The 16,399-nt window shown below is 43.1% G+C and overlaps 1 protein-coding gene across 4 annotated transcripts in view; it reads left to right on the top strand.

Annotated features, from left to right (window-relative positions):
* usp25 (ubiquitin specific peptidase 25) overlaps positions 1 to 11,210 on the top strand; it is a 51,608-nt gene extending 40,398 nt beyond the window's left edge. For 2 of the 4 annotated variants that reach the window (XM_034098487.2, XM_034098486.2), the window contains exons 19-26: positions 38 to 211; positions 1,836 to 1,931; positions 3,107 to 3,285; positions 4,920 to 4,998; positions 5,159 to 5,238; positions 5,963 to 6,086; positions 9,298 to 9,490; positions 10,413 to 11,210. In XM_034098487.2, coding sequence (XP_033954378.1) covers positions 38 to 211; positions 1,836 to 1,931; positions 3,107 to 3,285; positions 4,920 to 4,998; positions 5,159 to 5,238; positions 5,963 to 6,086; positions 9,298 to 9,490; positions 10,413 to 10,585 — 1,098 coding nt within the window. In that variant the 3' untranslated portion in view covers positions 10,586 to 11,210. The remainder of the gene's footprint in view (positions 1 to 37; positions 212 to 1,835; positions 1,932 to 3,106; positions 3,286 to 4,919; positions 4,999 to 5,158; positions 5,239 to 5,962; positions 6,087 to 9,297; positions 9,491 to 10,412) is intronic. The other 2 variants (XM_034098489.2, XM_034098488.2) reach the window with 1 other exon arrangement.
* Positions 11,211 to 16,399: the final 5,189 nt, after the last annotated feature.

Here is a 16,399-nt window from a genome sequence, read left to right as displayed (position 1 = left end):
TCAGTCTTCTGTTTCATGTGTTCCATTCTCTCTACAGTCTCCCCCCCCTCCCTCCTCTCCTCAGCCTGATGTCCATATGAGCCTCCCCTCCTCCCCCCCTTCTGACCTGGTCACGGAGGAGGAATCCCCCTGCCAGCGCACGGTAGAGGTGGCCATTCCTAATGTGGGGACCTTTGTCATTGAGACAGTGGAGGGGGGGTACGATGACGAGGTAGTGCTCGCCCAGACAAACCTTCTCTCCCTTATTGTGCTGGGGTTTCTGTGCCTGTTTGATATGTGGAGTGAGAGCGGCTGAAAGGGTTTGCACTCCTGCTTCTGAAACCAGGTCGGGCTTAAGGCTTGGAGATGCTACGCACTAAGACTGACTTCTTTCACCCCTTTTCCACACAGCCCCAACATTGGTTCAACTGTAGCAACAACAATCTGCTCAGCCGACACTGCATCATCGGATGCTGGGGGGGGCATGTACAGTTCATGGCGAGAGTAGAACGTTGTTGCAGTAGCAGTAGCACAGACATTGAGTGGCTAGAACGCAACCACACATTATTTATAGAAACGTCCAGAACCAGGCATATGTGTGATATACATTTTTGTCCATCATTTAAACAACTAACAGTTTGTGATCATTGTCGTAGCTAAGTACCTACTCATTCAAAGCATTTATGGTGAATAATGAATATGCCATACATCTGATTGGTTAATGTTCCGTGACTTGGGAGTTTTATCTAATGTTTGATCGCATTACTCCAGAACACCCCAAAAATAATACAAGTACTGTTGGCTCTAAATTCATTAATTCAGTCATTGATTAGTCAGACTGGCTTTGGTGGCTAGGCTAACGCCACCCATGTAATATGAGAGAAATGTATACAATCCTTTATTGTATGTTTTTTCACATGACAGAGCAATCTTGCCAAACATTGTCAATTAAGACTGAAAAAATATAAATTTACGGGGAAATATGCATCTACTACGACCACACATTGGGACACAATGGGCTGGTGAAACACGCTGGAAACAATATATCACTCCAGCAGTTGGATAATGCTGCTAAATCATAGTGGAGTAGCATTAGCTACATCACTCTGAAGAATAGAATAAACTTGGAGGAGTCTAGCTCTGCAAGTTTAATAATAACATGAGCGTAGTCCGCTGTTGTTGTTATTTTGAGGGATATTTACCCTGGCGTCATCGTGAGGTAAACAGTGACGCCAGGTGTGACGTGGCTCTAACGAAAAGCAAACTGGTTCTTAAGTGAATTGCAAGTTGGACCAACCACAATCCAAACGAGCCCTCGAATATCATTCAGTTCAGTGGAAGAGGGGTATTTGTTGGCCTTCCTGCTTTTTCTGTAGTTTGAAAAGTCTCTTCTTGAGCTAGTCTGCATCTTGGCACAGAGGCAGTTTGACCTTTAGCATAAGGCTTCGCTCTGTGAAAAAATATGAGAGCACAGCCTGGTGTTTTGATCTGAACATGCTGTTATATGTTACCTACCTTTCACCTGCAGATAAAGTGGAATGCCCCCACAGTTTGCAAAGCTTCCTTCAGGGGTGGATGGTGGTGGGTCAGCTGCTGCTCAGTATTCCCGCACTGTTCCCTCTCTGTCACACACAGCTGCCTTATGGCTGCCACACATTATCCTCGTGAGGATTGTGCATCGTGCCATTGAACTGTCTGGCTCAGCCCCTCACAGATGTGTCACTCTAACCAATGCATGGTCTGCTGACTGATGCCTGGCATGCACTCACTCTGGTGTGCTTCATGGTGGTTGATTTTACTCCGTGCGTCAGAAGGACTCATTGTGTTGTTTGACATGCTTCCTGCTTCTCGGCCAGGCGATGATGACCCCCAAGATGCAGGGTATAATTATGGCCATTGGCAAATCCAGCAGCGTGTTTGAAGAGAGTGGCCCTGAGGCGGCCTTTTTTAAGGTACACACCATCTTTCCTTCACTAAATCACTCCATCTACATCCTTTATGTGTCTCTTGTTCTTGGTCTGACCCTTTGTACGTTCTTCTGGTCGATAAAAAGTTGGAGTTAAAATTGCAAATACAGTATTTATCAGTGAAATAGTTATTTCACCTCAAAATCACATGAGGATGTCGTTTTAGGGGAAAGCTGCACAAACTCTCTTTGCAGCACATAACATTATTAAAATCAGATGCATCCAAAACATCTTATTAACTTTCTGATCATTAAGACCTCATTTACACGCATACGAAAAGCAAATGAACCGAACACGATGTCAAAAAAAGTCTTCCGTTCACACGACCGCTCGAAAGCGCTGTAGTACATATGCCGGGCCTGTAAGTGGCGCCACAAAATACACCAAAAGCAGCGAAGAAGACCCCCAAGCATGGTTGCCATGGTTGCCCTTCTGTTTATGCCCCGCGGTGGATTTAGCAACATGTAGTTCATGTAGTTCTTTATGTCCACTTGTTGCTGTTGGTTGTGGTAGAGGAGCGATATGGGAAGAGATATATCTCTAGGGGCGAAAAGTCAATATGCAAAAATATGCTTCTGATAATGATTCTTTAACACAATTACTCATTAACTTTAGGAACATCATGCATAGGGTTAAGGTTTTGTACCTTTTGAAGTAAAATTCATCAATCTTGTGCATTTGTAGCAAAACTAAGATCAATAAAGAACTCCATGCTCTCGAAAACATTTGAATCATGAATGCATTGTTTAAATGAATGATGGTTAAGTAGGATACCAACCACGCTGAAGAGCCCTGGAATAATGTCCACGCTCTAAATACCCAGGGAACCTATCACTTTTCCACAGAGGGAGTAATGCCATTATGATTGCACATGGTGTTGACAATGACTTGATTGTGCATTTGTAGAATCTATTTGACTGCAATCTCTTAAAACACTAATGTTTTGCTGAGAAATTAGCCGGAAAGCTGTGTTTTAACTTCAAAAAATCAACTCCGTGTTATCTGTCCGACAGTTTTATAATCTGGCATAAACATTACATTTTAAATTCAACAAAAAACTCTTTGCAAGTTACTTCTAAGTACCCGACTCAAGAGGACCTGAGTAAGTAGATGTCCTTAAGTCTGTAGGCTGTGACTCGTCCCCTCTTGTTTCCGGGCAGGCCATAAAGCTGGAGTATGCTCGTCTCCTGAGATTCGCCCAGGAGGACACCCCCCTTGAGAATGACTACCGCATACAGCACATCATCGTCTACTTCATCCAGAACCAGGCGCCAAAGAAGATTCTGGAGAGGACTCTGCTCACACAGTTTGCTGACAGGAACCTGGCCTTCGATGAGAGGTACACTACACTGTGCAGCTCAGCATTCATATGTTAATAACACTAAAACTCCACATGATATATTCTAATAAACATGTTACATAATGTAGCAAAATGTGAATGTTTTACTTTAACATCTTATGTTTTATATAAATATTTTATATTCTTTTTTATATTCTTTTTTTACTGCACACTATTACTTTAAATGCCTATGTAAAAATACATGTTATTTGTATTTAACTATTCGATATTAAAGGTGGGGTAGGTAAGTTTGAGAAACCGGCTCGAGATACACTTGTTATATTCCATGGAATGCTCTTAACATCCCGATAGCAATGAATATCTGAAGTGCTTTGACATCTATGGAAGCCGTAGTACTGTAAAAAGCACGAGCAATAATTTTAGCCGGCCCGGCTAAAGTAACTGGATGGCCTACCTGCCTGTCAGCCTTCCATCTGTGCACAAACTTATCTCGTGCCCTCATTGGTCATGTGCGCGTTCCTGTGTGTTGGAGGAGGGGTTCTGTGAGGAAGTGGCAGATTTTTTCCGGCTGTGTATTTTCAAAGAAAATATTCTGATACACTCAATGAAAACTGGCTGTTCAAACAAATATGGAACACAGGAAACCAGGAACAGTGCTATATAAATAACATGTATTGTTATTTGTATTATTATTATTATTCTCTTTTTTAAGCCCCTTGATAAATCATGAGCATTAAAATCAAATGAACCTCTCAGAATGGCCTGCAGAGGGCAGCAGAGAGCTTCCCTCTCAGAATGGCCTGCAGAGGGCAGCAGAGAGCTTCCCTCTCAGAATGGCCTGCAGAGGGCAGCAGAGAGCTTTCCTCTCAGAATGGCCTGCAGAGAGCTTTCCTCACAGAATGGCCTGCAGAGGGCAGCAGAGAGCTTCCCTCACAGAATGGCCTGCAGAGGGCAGCAGAGAGCTTCCCTCTCAGAATGGCCTGCAGAGGGCAGCAGAGAGCTTCCCTCTCAGAATGGCCTGCAGAGGGCAGCAGAGAGCTTCTCTCTCAGAATGGCCTGCAGAGGGCAGCAGAGAGCTTTCCTCTCAGAATGGCCTGCAGAGAGCAGCAGAGAGCTTTCCTCTCAGAATGGCCTGCAGAGAGCTTTCCTCACAGAATGGCCTGCAGAGGGCAGCAGAGAGCTTCCCTCTCAGAATGGCCTGCAGAGAGCTTCCCTCTCAGAATGGCCTGCAGAGGGCAGCAGAGAGCTTCCCTCTGACACATTTACTGTCAGCACAAACTGAGCAAGTCCTCTCGGCTCATATGCCCTCTTCTTATATTCAAAAACAAATCGTAGGAGACATTCCCAACAATGAGAAATATTAGGATTCCCTCCCGATTAACATTGTGAGCTTCATGTCATTATGGTTTGCAATACTTTCTCTTAAAACTTTTAAACTACGCTTGTTGGCCTCGATCCATATTCATGAGTAGAACATTGATTTCTCCCTCCTCCGCTATTTTGAGCCAGATAATTAGATTTATGTGTGCATGTGGCCTCAATAGGAGCCTCGGGAGGAGTGTTTCACTCCTCCTCTCAGCAGTAAAGAGTGATTCATTAGGCCTCGGGCAGGGAGGACTGTTTCCTCATGGAGTACCTCACAATGACACATCATCCCCCCCCCCCCCCCACAGATGTAAGAGCATAATGAATGTGGCACGTGCAAAACTGGACCTCATTAAGCCTGAGGAGGTCAACATGGATGAATATGAGGTGAGCAGCATTGTCTTCTTTAATAATTCTTACACTACCTTTAATTATGCAGTATTGTATATTACCTTTACTTAGACGTAGTTAATCATTACAATCCACTTAATGCATGGGTGCTTCACCTTGTATTTGAATTTAAGTGACGTCTGTTTATCTTTAACAGATGTGGCATCAGGCCTACCGGAATTTCCGTGAGACAACCATCTCCATGATGACTGGCTTGGAGCTCTTTCAGAAGACAAAGTATGACGACACCTTTCCAGTGCTTCTAATATTAGAAACCATGAACTCAATCTGCAACTATTTTGAGAGAGCTTTAAGTCAAATGACTTCAGTGTTACACATCAAAAGTGCAACCCTTTTTAATGATACTCTTCTCAGTTCACTTCCCATCTGGAGCAGCCAATACATGTTAAATGTCCCCTGCAGAGGGCAGCAGCTCACAGTCTGTGCGCTTTAGAGTTGTGCAGTGAGTTCATCGAGTTCATTCTAGAGGTAAAACAAGTACGTACTTAGATCCTGTGCTTAAGTCAAAGTAGAAATACCAGAGTGTAGAAGTGTAGAAAAACTCATGCAAAAATAGTTCTTAAGTAAAAGCATCAACATATACTGTACTTAAACCTCAAAAAGTACTTGTTATGCAGAATGGCTTATTTGAAAAGAGAAGGGTGGTCATAGTGTGAGAAGAAATACCCATGGTATTATTTAAGTCTTCATTAATGTGTTTATTATATTTTATATCATTAATGCAAAGTACCTAAAGAGCGGAGTACAAGTACAATTTTAAGAGTAGAAGTATTAAGTAGCAATACATTTAAACACTCAAGTAAAGTAAATATACCTCACGAATGTACTTTGGCACAGTCCACTGCTGTTAACTCCTTCTGTGAAATGGGTTCCCATCAAAAGTTCTCACTGCAGCTTTGATAGTATTTCATCTGAATATATGATCTCTCTTTCTTTCCAGTTACATAGACGCTCTGATGTATCTGATTTACGCGTACCAGTACAACAAGGAGCTTCTGTCTAAAGGGCTTTACAGAGGGCACGACGAGGAGCTGCTGGGTCACTACCGTCGCCAGTGTTTGCTGGTGAGGCAATGAACCAGTCACACTTGACTTCATACCACGTCTCAACAGAGTGGCGCCGGAATGAGTCGTTACAAACCTGGAACTGAGTTAGCATTTTGGTTCCCTCATCTCTTAGTCAGTAGTTTTCTAATGTGTTTCTGGTTAAATGCCTGAAATAAGGACTGTGGTTATAACAAGCTTATGTGATGTTAACGTTTTGTTCTACGACATAATATATGTCAATAAATACCCCACTGGTGAATGTATGAAGCTTTTACGTTTCTTAAAACAGCGGAACATTACCCGCCTTTAGCTTAGCGGTGGTGACGTGAAGTCATGTGACTATGCTGTTAGCAGTTAGCTTTTTACGTCTGGAGATTCCATTTATACTTAAAACATCCTTAAGTGGTGTTAATATGTGGAGATGATCCTACTGAGCAAAATGTGTAAGTATCATATACATGTGTTCGCCACATATCTTGTTTCCTGCGATATTCCAAAATCCAATGTGAAAACCCCACAGCGTTTGTGTCGAGGCGATGCTCACTTCCGGAGCAGCCCATAAAAACAAGTCGTCCCTGCATCACTATGCGACTTTGAAACAAGTGGATATTTATCATGTGACCTTAACGGTGATCGCAAAGTGGGCATTACCTCTGTTGTGTCTTCGCTGTGATCTCCTCTTCCTCTCTTTCAAACTTCCTCAGTTAAAGTGACTCAGCAAAACACAGGCAGACTTTTCCCTTCGATACTGAGCTGCTGCACTTTAATCAAATTGCTTTCCTGAGATATTGCTTTGGCTCGCTCGCAGGCCACTTTTTCATCGGATACTGGCAGATGAAAATCCTTTCTGTTGTGATGGGAGCCTCTTTTCATTTCACCCCCAGCTCCAGGCTGTGGTGTGATTGGTTAGGGCTGTGGGTATGTTGTTCTGATCAGCCACACACTTGAGCAGCATTCTCCCGACTGCACTCGCTAACCTTACTCGCATTGTGCTCGTAATGTAATCATTGGAGTGGGGGGGGGGGGGGCATTGAGTGTAAACACATTAGTATGAGACACAAGCACGTCCTCGGCTAACCTCGGCTCCTCTCAGATCTCAGGCCAGATCCGTGGCGCGGTTCTCTCGGCTGTTTACCTCCAGCTCTTGTTTTAACTGAACACATGGCTAACATTGACACAGTTAATGTTCTTGGATGATTCTCAAATCCAGCCTTGCAGTCCCCCGGTTCAGAACTCCAGAGGAGGTCAGGGGGTTTGTCTGACGGCGAGTCGGTACCCACCAAGTCATGTCTGTGGGAGAACATGAGCTCTCTGCTATTCAACAGTGGGACAAATTGCAAACTTCACTAGAAAGTAACAATTGGGAAATGCATGTAATGAAAATAGTAAAAGTGAAAACATAAGAATGTTGTTTGTAATAAAAACAGTACGACACATTAGATAAAAAAAATAAAATAATTAATCCATATATTGGAGAAATATGAAGTCAGTAAAGCCATATATTGTCTTTTGGTGGCAGGGTGCTGGACAGAGCCTCCTCCGAAGGTCTCTTTTTTTATTGTTTCTATCAGAACACTATCTTGACGTAAATATTACAGCTTTTAAAGCAAGACTATTGCCCCCTTGCTTTTAACTATCGATTTGATAGACATTATATTTGTGTGGAGTGAACAGGACAATCTGTGTACGCCAGTAAATGTCACGCACTCCCCAGCATCAGCAGCATCCAGGGTCAACTCAGCTGATCTTCACAAAGGTCTTTGTTTTGTTAGTTTGCACTGAGAACACAGCCAACACAAGCTTCTCCTCCAACTTCTTCAGTGTTGTCACCAGTGTTGTGCTAGTTACTGAAAACCAGTAACTAGTTACCATTACTAGTTACTTCATTTCAAAAGTAACTCAGTTACTTTACTGATTACTTACACCAAAAAGTAATGCGTTACTGTGAAAAGTAACGTTTTAGTTACTTAAAAAAGGGCTCCCATTATATTAATGCCCTTATAGCCTTCATGTCAGTACTGTTATTGCATTGGAGAATAATACAATCTGTTGATCAACTTGACATGCATTATATGCAATCTGGATAGCATCGATATTAGCTGGCTTTACATGTTTGTATATTCTTTCTCCAGGTAGTTGGAAAAAGTGTTCCGTCCCATATGCCGTGTGCCGCCCGGACATGCTATCATGCTAACTAGCTCCCTGAAAGCGGGTGACTCCACTGTAGCAATAGCCTGCATGTGTTCTACAACATACCGTGCAATGGCTTTATCGACTTTTCCCTGGCGAGCAGTCCCTTGGTTAAAATCCAGCCGCTGCTGCTTCGGTGCAGGTGGAGTGGCGTCGGCTGAGTCTCTGTGGTCTTAGCTACTAGCTTCGTCCCAGCATGTTGTTTTTGCAGATGTTTTAAGAGATTTGAACGACTGGTTTGGGCAGTAGATAGGCTCTTTGACCCGCCAGGACACAACTTACATTTAACAGAAACTTTCTTTTCTTTGTGCTCGACAAAAGTGAAATAGTGAGAATATCTCCAGGTGGAGAAACTAGACTTGAGCTCCGCCGCCGCCATGACAGTCTTGTTAGTAAACAACACAAACACGCCCACAGCCCGTCTCCGCATGTGACACAGGAAGTATCTAAGTACATTTACTCAAGTACTTAAGTACAGTTCTCATCTCTGTTCACCTGGCTGTTGACTATATAAAAAAAACTAACGGAGTAACGCACCATGTAGTAACGGTAACTGAGTTACTGAATTTAAAAAGTAATGCGTTAGAGTACTAGTTACTGCGTAACGCGTTACTGCGTAACGCGTTACTTTGTAACGCGTTAGTCCCAGCACTGGTTGTCACCAGCGCTTTTCTGAAAAGTTGAAATATTTTCAACTCAAATCGCTCGACTGCACAAAGACGGTTACGTGCTCAGAAAAAAGCGGTGCAGCGCTTTGTTTCCAGGAGGCCACATGTGCTCACCCCTCATCGAAAACAATAAAAAAAGAGGCTGGGGCTCAGAAAAAGGCGCTTTGTGAACACAGGGCCTAAAGACTTCAACGATACTTCATGTTAGGGTCTAGATCTGAGCTCTTCAAACCACTATGGGAAGAACTGCAGATCCAAAATATGGAGCATGATCCAAGTGAGACATGACTGCACTGTAGCTGTGATTATGAACAATAAAGCCTTTGAATGTACTCGACAATTGTATCATTTTCTGTATATTTCTTGTGCAGAAACTGAACGAGCAGGCGGCGGCCATGTTTGAGTCTGGAGAAGAGGCGGAGGTGAACACGGGTCTGGGCATCATGAACGAGCTGGTGGTGCCCTGCATCCCTCTGCTGCTCATCCACGACACGGAGAGGGACCTGCTGGCCGTGGAGGACATGAGGAACCGCTGGTGCTCCTACCTGGGCCAGGAGATGGAGTGTGAGTCCCTGGAGGAGCAGGAAGGCTTGGGTCACTAGAACATTCCACCTGCCAAAGGTCATCATAATCAGGCCACTGCTCAGTTCCTTTATGAGGAAAGGCTTTTCCATTGGGGACATCTCAATGTTTTATCTAGAGGAACACATGCAGACGAGTTTAACAATGAGGTGATTCCAGAGCTCCCGAGCCATGAGTAAATGCTCGTCAGAGAGAGAGCCCCACAACTCTAACCTTTAAGAGATCACATGACATGCTGGCTGTAATGAAACAGGTAGTCAGCTCTTAACTTAATTTAAGTAAAAATGGCACTACTAAAGCATAACGACACAATGTTACAAGTAAAAGTCTTGCATTCAAAAAATGTAACAAGTTAAAGTACATGGTACAGAAGTATGAGCATCAAAAAGTACATTTAAGAATAATATTTGTAATATTTGTTGATAATAAGCTGGGACGCATTAATGTGTTCATCACTTGGAGCTGTTAAAAGTGGAGCTCATAATATTTTATTTTCCCGCTGCAATGTAGATGAACCTATAACCATCTGTAAATAAAGCCATCTTAAAACTAGTGCAGTAAACATTACAATATTACAAAGCAACCTAAAATGGAAATACACAAGGAAAGTAGAAGTACCTCACATTTGTAATCAATGTACTTAAATAAATGTAAAAGAAACATTTGAGTGTGTTTATTAGTTAAATCATTTCTCGGTGGAGAAACGGGATTGTCGAGGACTCATCGTTTTGTCAGCCTGCTGCCGTGTCGGCCCTCAGAGGGCTCCTGGCTTTCCGTTCAGGAAAGGTTTTATCATCCAGACCCTTTTGCTAGTTCTACAATCTGTGTTTATTGATCAGCACTTTGTTATGTCAGACTGTTGTCATTGACTTCCTCTCTGTGTGTTTCCTCTTCCTGCTGGTAGCCAACCTCCAGGAACGCTTGACCGACTTCCTCCCCAAGTTACTGGACTGCTCCACGGAGATCAAAAGCTTCCACGACCCCCCCAAGCTGCCCACCTTCTCCATCCTGGAGCTGAGTGAGCGCTTCAGGCTCGTCATGGCCGCCATGGGCCGAGTGCCCACCGAGGGGAGATGAGCACGGGGGGGCCGGACACCTCCCTCGTCACAAGCACACATCCATGGACCTCTCTTAACCCATGCCTTCCTTCAAAAGCCAGGGGTCTCTCGCTTCTAGCTCTTATTCCTCTGTTACTCTTTGGCTGCTATAGGTTTTATCATTATACATATGATTTCCTCTTTATTTGAAGCAACACACAGGAAGGAGGATGGACTGTTGGAGAAAGGAGATGGAGGAACTGTGGCAGTGCAGTGGTTGAAAGCCAAGCAAATTGTGCTTCAGCTTTGAGAAAAACAAACGTAAACAAGGGTTTTTCATAGTTATTATTGTTGTTGTTGCAGTTTGATTCCAGCTTCCCCACCGCCCTTTCTAAAGCCCCCTCCTCTCCCCGCTGCTCTGCCTCCAGTTTGGTACAGTATTAACACGTTTTGTTTTACTTTTCTAAGGAAGTAAGGAAGAGAGCCTTCAGATGTATCAGCGGCTCAGGGGACCCCCCAGGGGTCTCATGTGTGTGGACTGAGCCAGAATGAGGTGTGTTCAGTGCTGTGGTAGACAGCCATGGACATCCTGTGGCTTGTAAATCGAGAGAATAAAGTTTTATTTATGGCCCTTTTAGGCCGAATAAACTAATGTTTTTGCCTGATGTTGATTTGCCTTTTGTTTGCACAACAATAACTTACACTCTCGTTATTTGCATTATTATTATTGACAATGCACATAATTTTTAGAAATGAATCCTCACTTTTCATTGGTGACACTAAGGTGATGGAGTTGCTGGCAGTTGAAGCTAAATTCAGGTTTATCAGCTGCTATTTGCAGCTAATTAGAAGCCAACTGTCATTAATGTGGAGATACAGAGTCAAAGCCTGCAACATGTGGCCAAAGTAATAGGAATACTGATTTTAGCTGCTTTGAAGTTTGTTTGTTTTTTAAATTGTGCATTTCTGAACTCATTTATTGGAACAAGTAACCCAAGGGATAACAGAAGGAAGCCCCTTGTTATAACCGTTCAAATGTTTAAATTGCTGTATATTTAACTCCAAGCTTAAAATAGGAACTTTGACAACAAATCACTATGGAAGAATTCTATGCAGCATTTTTTCCAGTACGTGGCACAGCTTTGATCACAAGCTGGTCAGAGCTCTCATTTTGGATCTACAAGTACACTAAATGCCTAGAAATCAATGCTTTGTATGTGTGAAACCATCTTTTAGTTTGTATTCAGAGGGTTTCAAGTAGACCTGGTTGCTTTGCAAATGTTTATTGGGCAACAATTATTATTGGCAGCAGCATCACCTTATTTTACACATTCTATCTATTGAAGTGAGTCAGTAATGATTATTGAGTAGAAACAGTGGCAGTATTGGCATCATACTGATGGAGGACAACATGTAAACCTAATGAGCCCATTTTATCATCCGCAGTTGCTAAAACAGGCACTAATATACATCTAATCTAAATATATATTCAATGCCATTTTAAATATTGCAAAATTATATTACATTACAAAGTGAGTTTTTTTTTTTCAGAAGGCTCGGTTTGCGTTCACACAGGCAAACGTCAAGAGTGCACGGAAATGCTGTTGAACAATTGGTCAGACATTAAGCGGTTAAAAACGCAAATCCCGGGCATTTCTACCGTAGCCTCCACCATGGAGAATTGGCCGGTTATTTTCATGCTGCTGTTAATCTGGAAACCATTTCAACAGACTCTAGCGGACAGCGAAAATTATTATATAATCAGAAAACGTGCATTAAAGGTCTCCTATGCCATTTTTTAGGCATATATAAAAAAACATGTCTGAATTGCTCAAAATACCAAACAGATCATGCATTTTAGACATCCCTCGTATCTCTCTGTTTAAGCCCTTTTGGAAAACTGCTGATTCGGGGTCCTTAGCTTGAAAAAAAAACAAAAAGGAGGGGGAATTCTACCGCAGATAGAGCTAAATGCTTCCGTGATTAAATGCCATCTCATGTTCCAAACCACATCAAGGATTATTTCTGAAACAGTATGGAGCTCAAATGCTTTTTCTCTTGCGGGTTTACCACAAGGTGAGTACCTTTTTTAATTTCCTACTTTTTTACACACACTCTCTCCAGTACAGGTTAGCTCTGATAGTGTTGTTGTTGTGGCGATTTAGCACTCACAACAGGAAAGAACGAAACAGAGGAATCAATAAAACGCAGATATAGTTGATCAATTATTTCGTTGTACAACAATCAATAATAACGAGGAAAACATTACCTCTGCTCTCAAGCAGTCCTACAGCAATGCTCTCACCCAGTAGAATTTTACATACATAGACATATATATGACTTCTACAAGAACGGGAGGGGGAACACTTTTCAAAATAAAAACACATGTACAATATACAAGGCCTGAAGCCGTCAGTCCATAGTGACAAAGTTATCTTTGTCACAATGACCATTGTCTCTAACTCTGTATGACCTAACTCAGTAACACACATGATATAGCTTACCATGTGACCTTGATGAATAAGCCAGAAATACGCTGTAATAAGGATTCTGCCATAACATTGTCACAATACCAACATTTTTGTTTAGATGCCGATACCAAGTCAAGAATTGCGATTTTGATTTTACGATACTTGTCTTAAAAAAGGAGAAACTTGTCTTAAAGGGGACCTATCATGCAAAATGCACTTTGTGATGTCTTTTAGACATACAGTGGGGCAAAAAAGTATTTAGTCAGCCACCAATTGTGCAAGTTCTCCCACTTAAAAAGATGAGAGGCCTGTAATTTTCATCCTAGGTACACTTCAACTATGAGAGACAGAATGGGAGGAAAGAATCCAGGAAATCACATTGTAGGATTTTTAATGAATTAAAGGTGGGGTAGGTAAGTTTCAGAAACCGGCTCGAGATACACTTTGTTATATTCCATGGAATGCTCTTAACATCCCGATAGCAATGAATATCTTAAGTGCTTTGACAAAAAATCCATGAAAAAATGTCATCTGTAGAAGCCGTAATACTGTAAAAAGTACAACTAATCCGTTTAGCCAGCCCGGCTAAACGGATTGGATGGCCTACCTGCCTGTCAGCCTTCCATCGGGGCACAAACTTACCTCGTGCCCTCATTGGTCATGTGCGCGTTTGTGTGTGTTGGAGGAGGGGCTCAATAAGGAAGTGGCAGATTTTCTCCGGTTGTGTATTTTCAAATTCTAGCGATCTCGAGCCGGTTTCTCAAACTTACCTACCCCACCTTTAATTGGTAGATTCCTCGGTAAAATAAGTATTTGGTCACCTCCAAACTCCACTATGGCCAAGACCAAAGAGCTGTCAAAGGACACCAGAAACAAAATGGTAGACCTGCACCAGCCTGGGAAGACTGAATCTGCAATAGGTAAGCAGCTTGGTGTGAAGAAATCAACTGTGGGAGCAATTATTAGAAAATGGAAGACATACAAGACCACTGATAATCTCCCTCGATCTGGGGCTCCACGCAAGATCTCACCCCGTGGGGTCAAAATGATCACAAGAACGGTGAGCAAAAATCCCAGAACCACACGGGGGGACCTGTCAATGACCTGCAGAGAGCTGGGACCAAAGTAACAAAGGCTACCATCAGTAACACACTACGCCGCCAGGGACTCAAATCCTGCAGTGCCAGACGTGTCCCCCTGCTTAAGCCAGTACATTTCCAGGCCTGTCTGAAGTTTACTAGAGAGCATTTAGATGATCGAGAAGAGGATTGGGAGAATGTCATATGGTCAGATGAAACCAAAATAGAACTTTTTGGTAAAAACTCAACTTGACGTGTTTGGAGGAGAAAGAATGCTGAGTTGCATCCAAAGAACACCATACCTACTGTGAAACATGGGGGTGGAAACATCATGCTTTGGGGCTGTGTTTCTGCAAAGGGACCAGGACGACTGATCCGTGTAAAGGAAAGAATGAATGGGGCCATGTATCGTGAGATTTTGAGTGACAACCTCCTTCCAACAGCAAGGGCATTGAAGATGAAACGTGGCTGGGTCTTTCAGCATGACAATGATCGCAAACACACCGCCCGGGCAACGAAGGAGTGGCTCCGTAAGAAGCATTTCAAGGTCCTGGAGTGGCCTAGCCAGTCTCCAGATCTCAACCCCATAGAAAATCTTTGGAGGGAGTTGAAAGTCCGTGTTGCCCAGCGACAGCCCCAAAACATCACTGCTCTATAGGAGATCTGCATGGAGGAATGGACTAAAATACCAGCAACAGTGTGTGAAAACCTTGTGAAGACTTACAGAAAATGTTTGACCTCTGTCATTGCCAACAAAGGGTATATAACAAAGTATTGAGATGAACCTTTGTTATTGACCAAATACTTATTTTCCACCATCATTTGCAAATAAATAATTTAAAAATAACAGTGATTTTCTGTATCTTTTTTTCTTCTCATTTTGTCTCTCATAGTTGAGGTATACCTAGGATGAAAGTTACAGGCCTCATCTTTTTAAGTGGGAGAACTTGCACAATTGGTGGCTGACTAAATACATTTTTGCCCCACTGTAAATATGTGTAAATGTGTGTCGGGGAACTCACGCAGCGTCAGAAAATAAAACCCTCTCTCTTTTCCTCCGTACCCCAAATCTTTTAAAAACGGGTGTACAACTAGCGGATACAGATTCCATCCGAGCTGACGTCACCCCGGAACAATTGGCGCCGGACCCACAGAAAGTTGCCATCAGAAACCATGCCTGACGTGTTTTGGACGTAATCTCGTCTTTGTTTACATTAGCAAGCCTCACTAACACTCAGAGCTAACCTGTACTGGAGAGCACGTGTTTTTAAAAAGCAGGAAATAAAAAAACAACTCACCTTGTGATAAACCTGCAAGAGAAAAAGCATTTGAGCTCTATACTGTTTCAGAAATAATCCTTGACGTGGTTTAAACAGGATGGCGTTTTATCACAACCAAATGTAACTTTATCTCCGGTAGAATTCTGATCAGGCATTAGCAACGCCTGCTCTTTTTTTTTTTTTCTCTAACAGGGCTTCAAAACAGGGGTTTGAGCAGTATGAGGGATGGCTACAATGGGTGATCTGTTTGGTATTTTGAAAAAAAAACTTCACAGACATGTTTTGTATAGGTATGGCCATACAAGACTGCCCTCATTAAAATAACCAACGACCTCCTCATAGCTGCCGATTCAGGCCTCGTCAGCATCCTCATCCTCCTGGACATCTCTGCGGCATTTGACACAGTCTCTCACACCATCCTACTCAACCGCCTATCCCTCTACCTTGGCCTCTCTGGTACAGCCCTCTCCTGGTTCCATTCCTACCTCTCCAACAGGCAACAGTTTGTAACCATCAGAAAATCCAGCCCCTGTCAACCAAGGTGTGCCGCAAGGTTCGGTGCTCGGCCCCCTTCTATTTAACATCTACATGCTCCCCCTCTGTGAAATCATCCGCCAACATGGTCTCAACTTTCACTCCTATGTCGACGACACCCAACTCTACATCAGCACCAATCCATCATCCCAGCTACCCCCACCGTCAGTAGTCAACTGCCTCCACGACATCAAAACCTGGATGACTCAATAAAAAGAAAACGGAGCTCATGGTTGTGGCCCCAAAAACACTGCTCCGGAAGGTCACCATCGATGGCTGCTCCATCCACCCTTCCCCTGAGGTTCACAGCCTGGGCGTCACTCTGGACTCTAGCCTCACCTTCAACTCCCACATCAGGTCGACTGTCAAAACTGCGTTCTTCCACCTTCGAAACATCTCCAGACTCCGGCCCTCTCTCCCCGACCCCGTTGCAGAAACATTCATTCATACATTCATCTCCTCACGCCTGGACTACTGCAATGGAGTCCTG

Source organism: Pseudochaenichthys georgianus, chromosome 14 (assembly GCF_902827115.2).
Source record: "Pseudochaenichthys georgianus chromosome 14, fPseGeo1.2, whole genome shotgun sequence".
Taxonomy (NCBI): Eukaryota; Metazoa; Chordata; class Actinopteri; order Perciformes; family Channichthyidae; genus Pseudochaenichthys; species Pseudochaenichthys georgianus.
The sequence above is the reverse complement of the archived record's forward strand: the minus strand, read 5'-3'. Positions and strand labels throughout refer to the sequence as shown.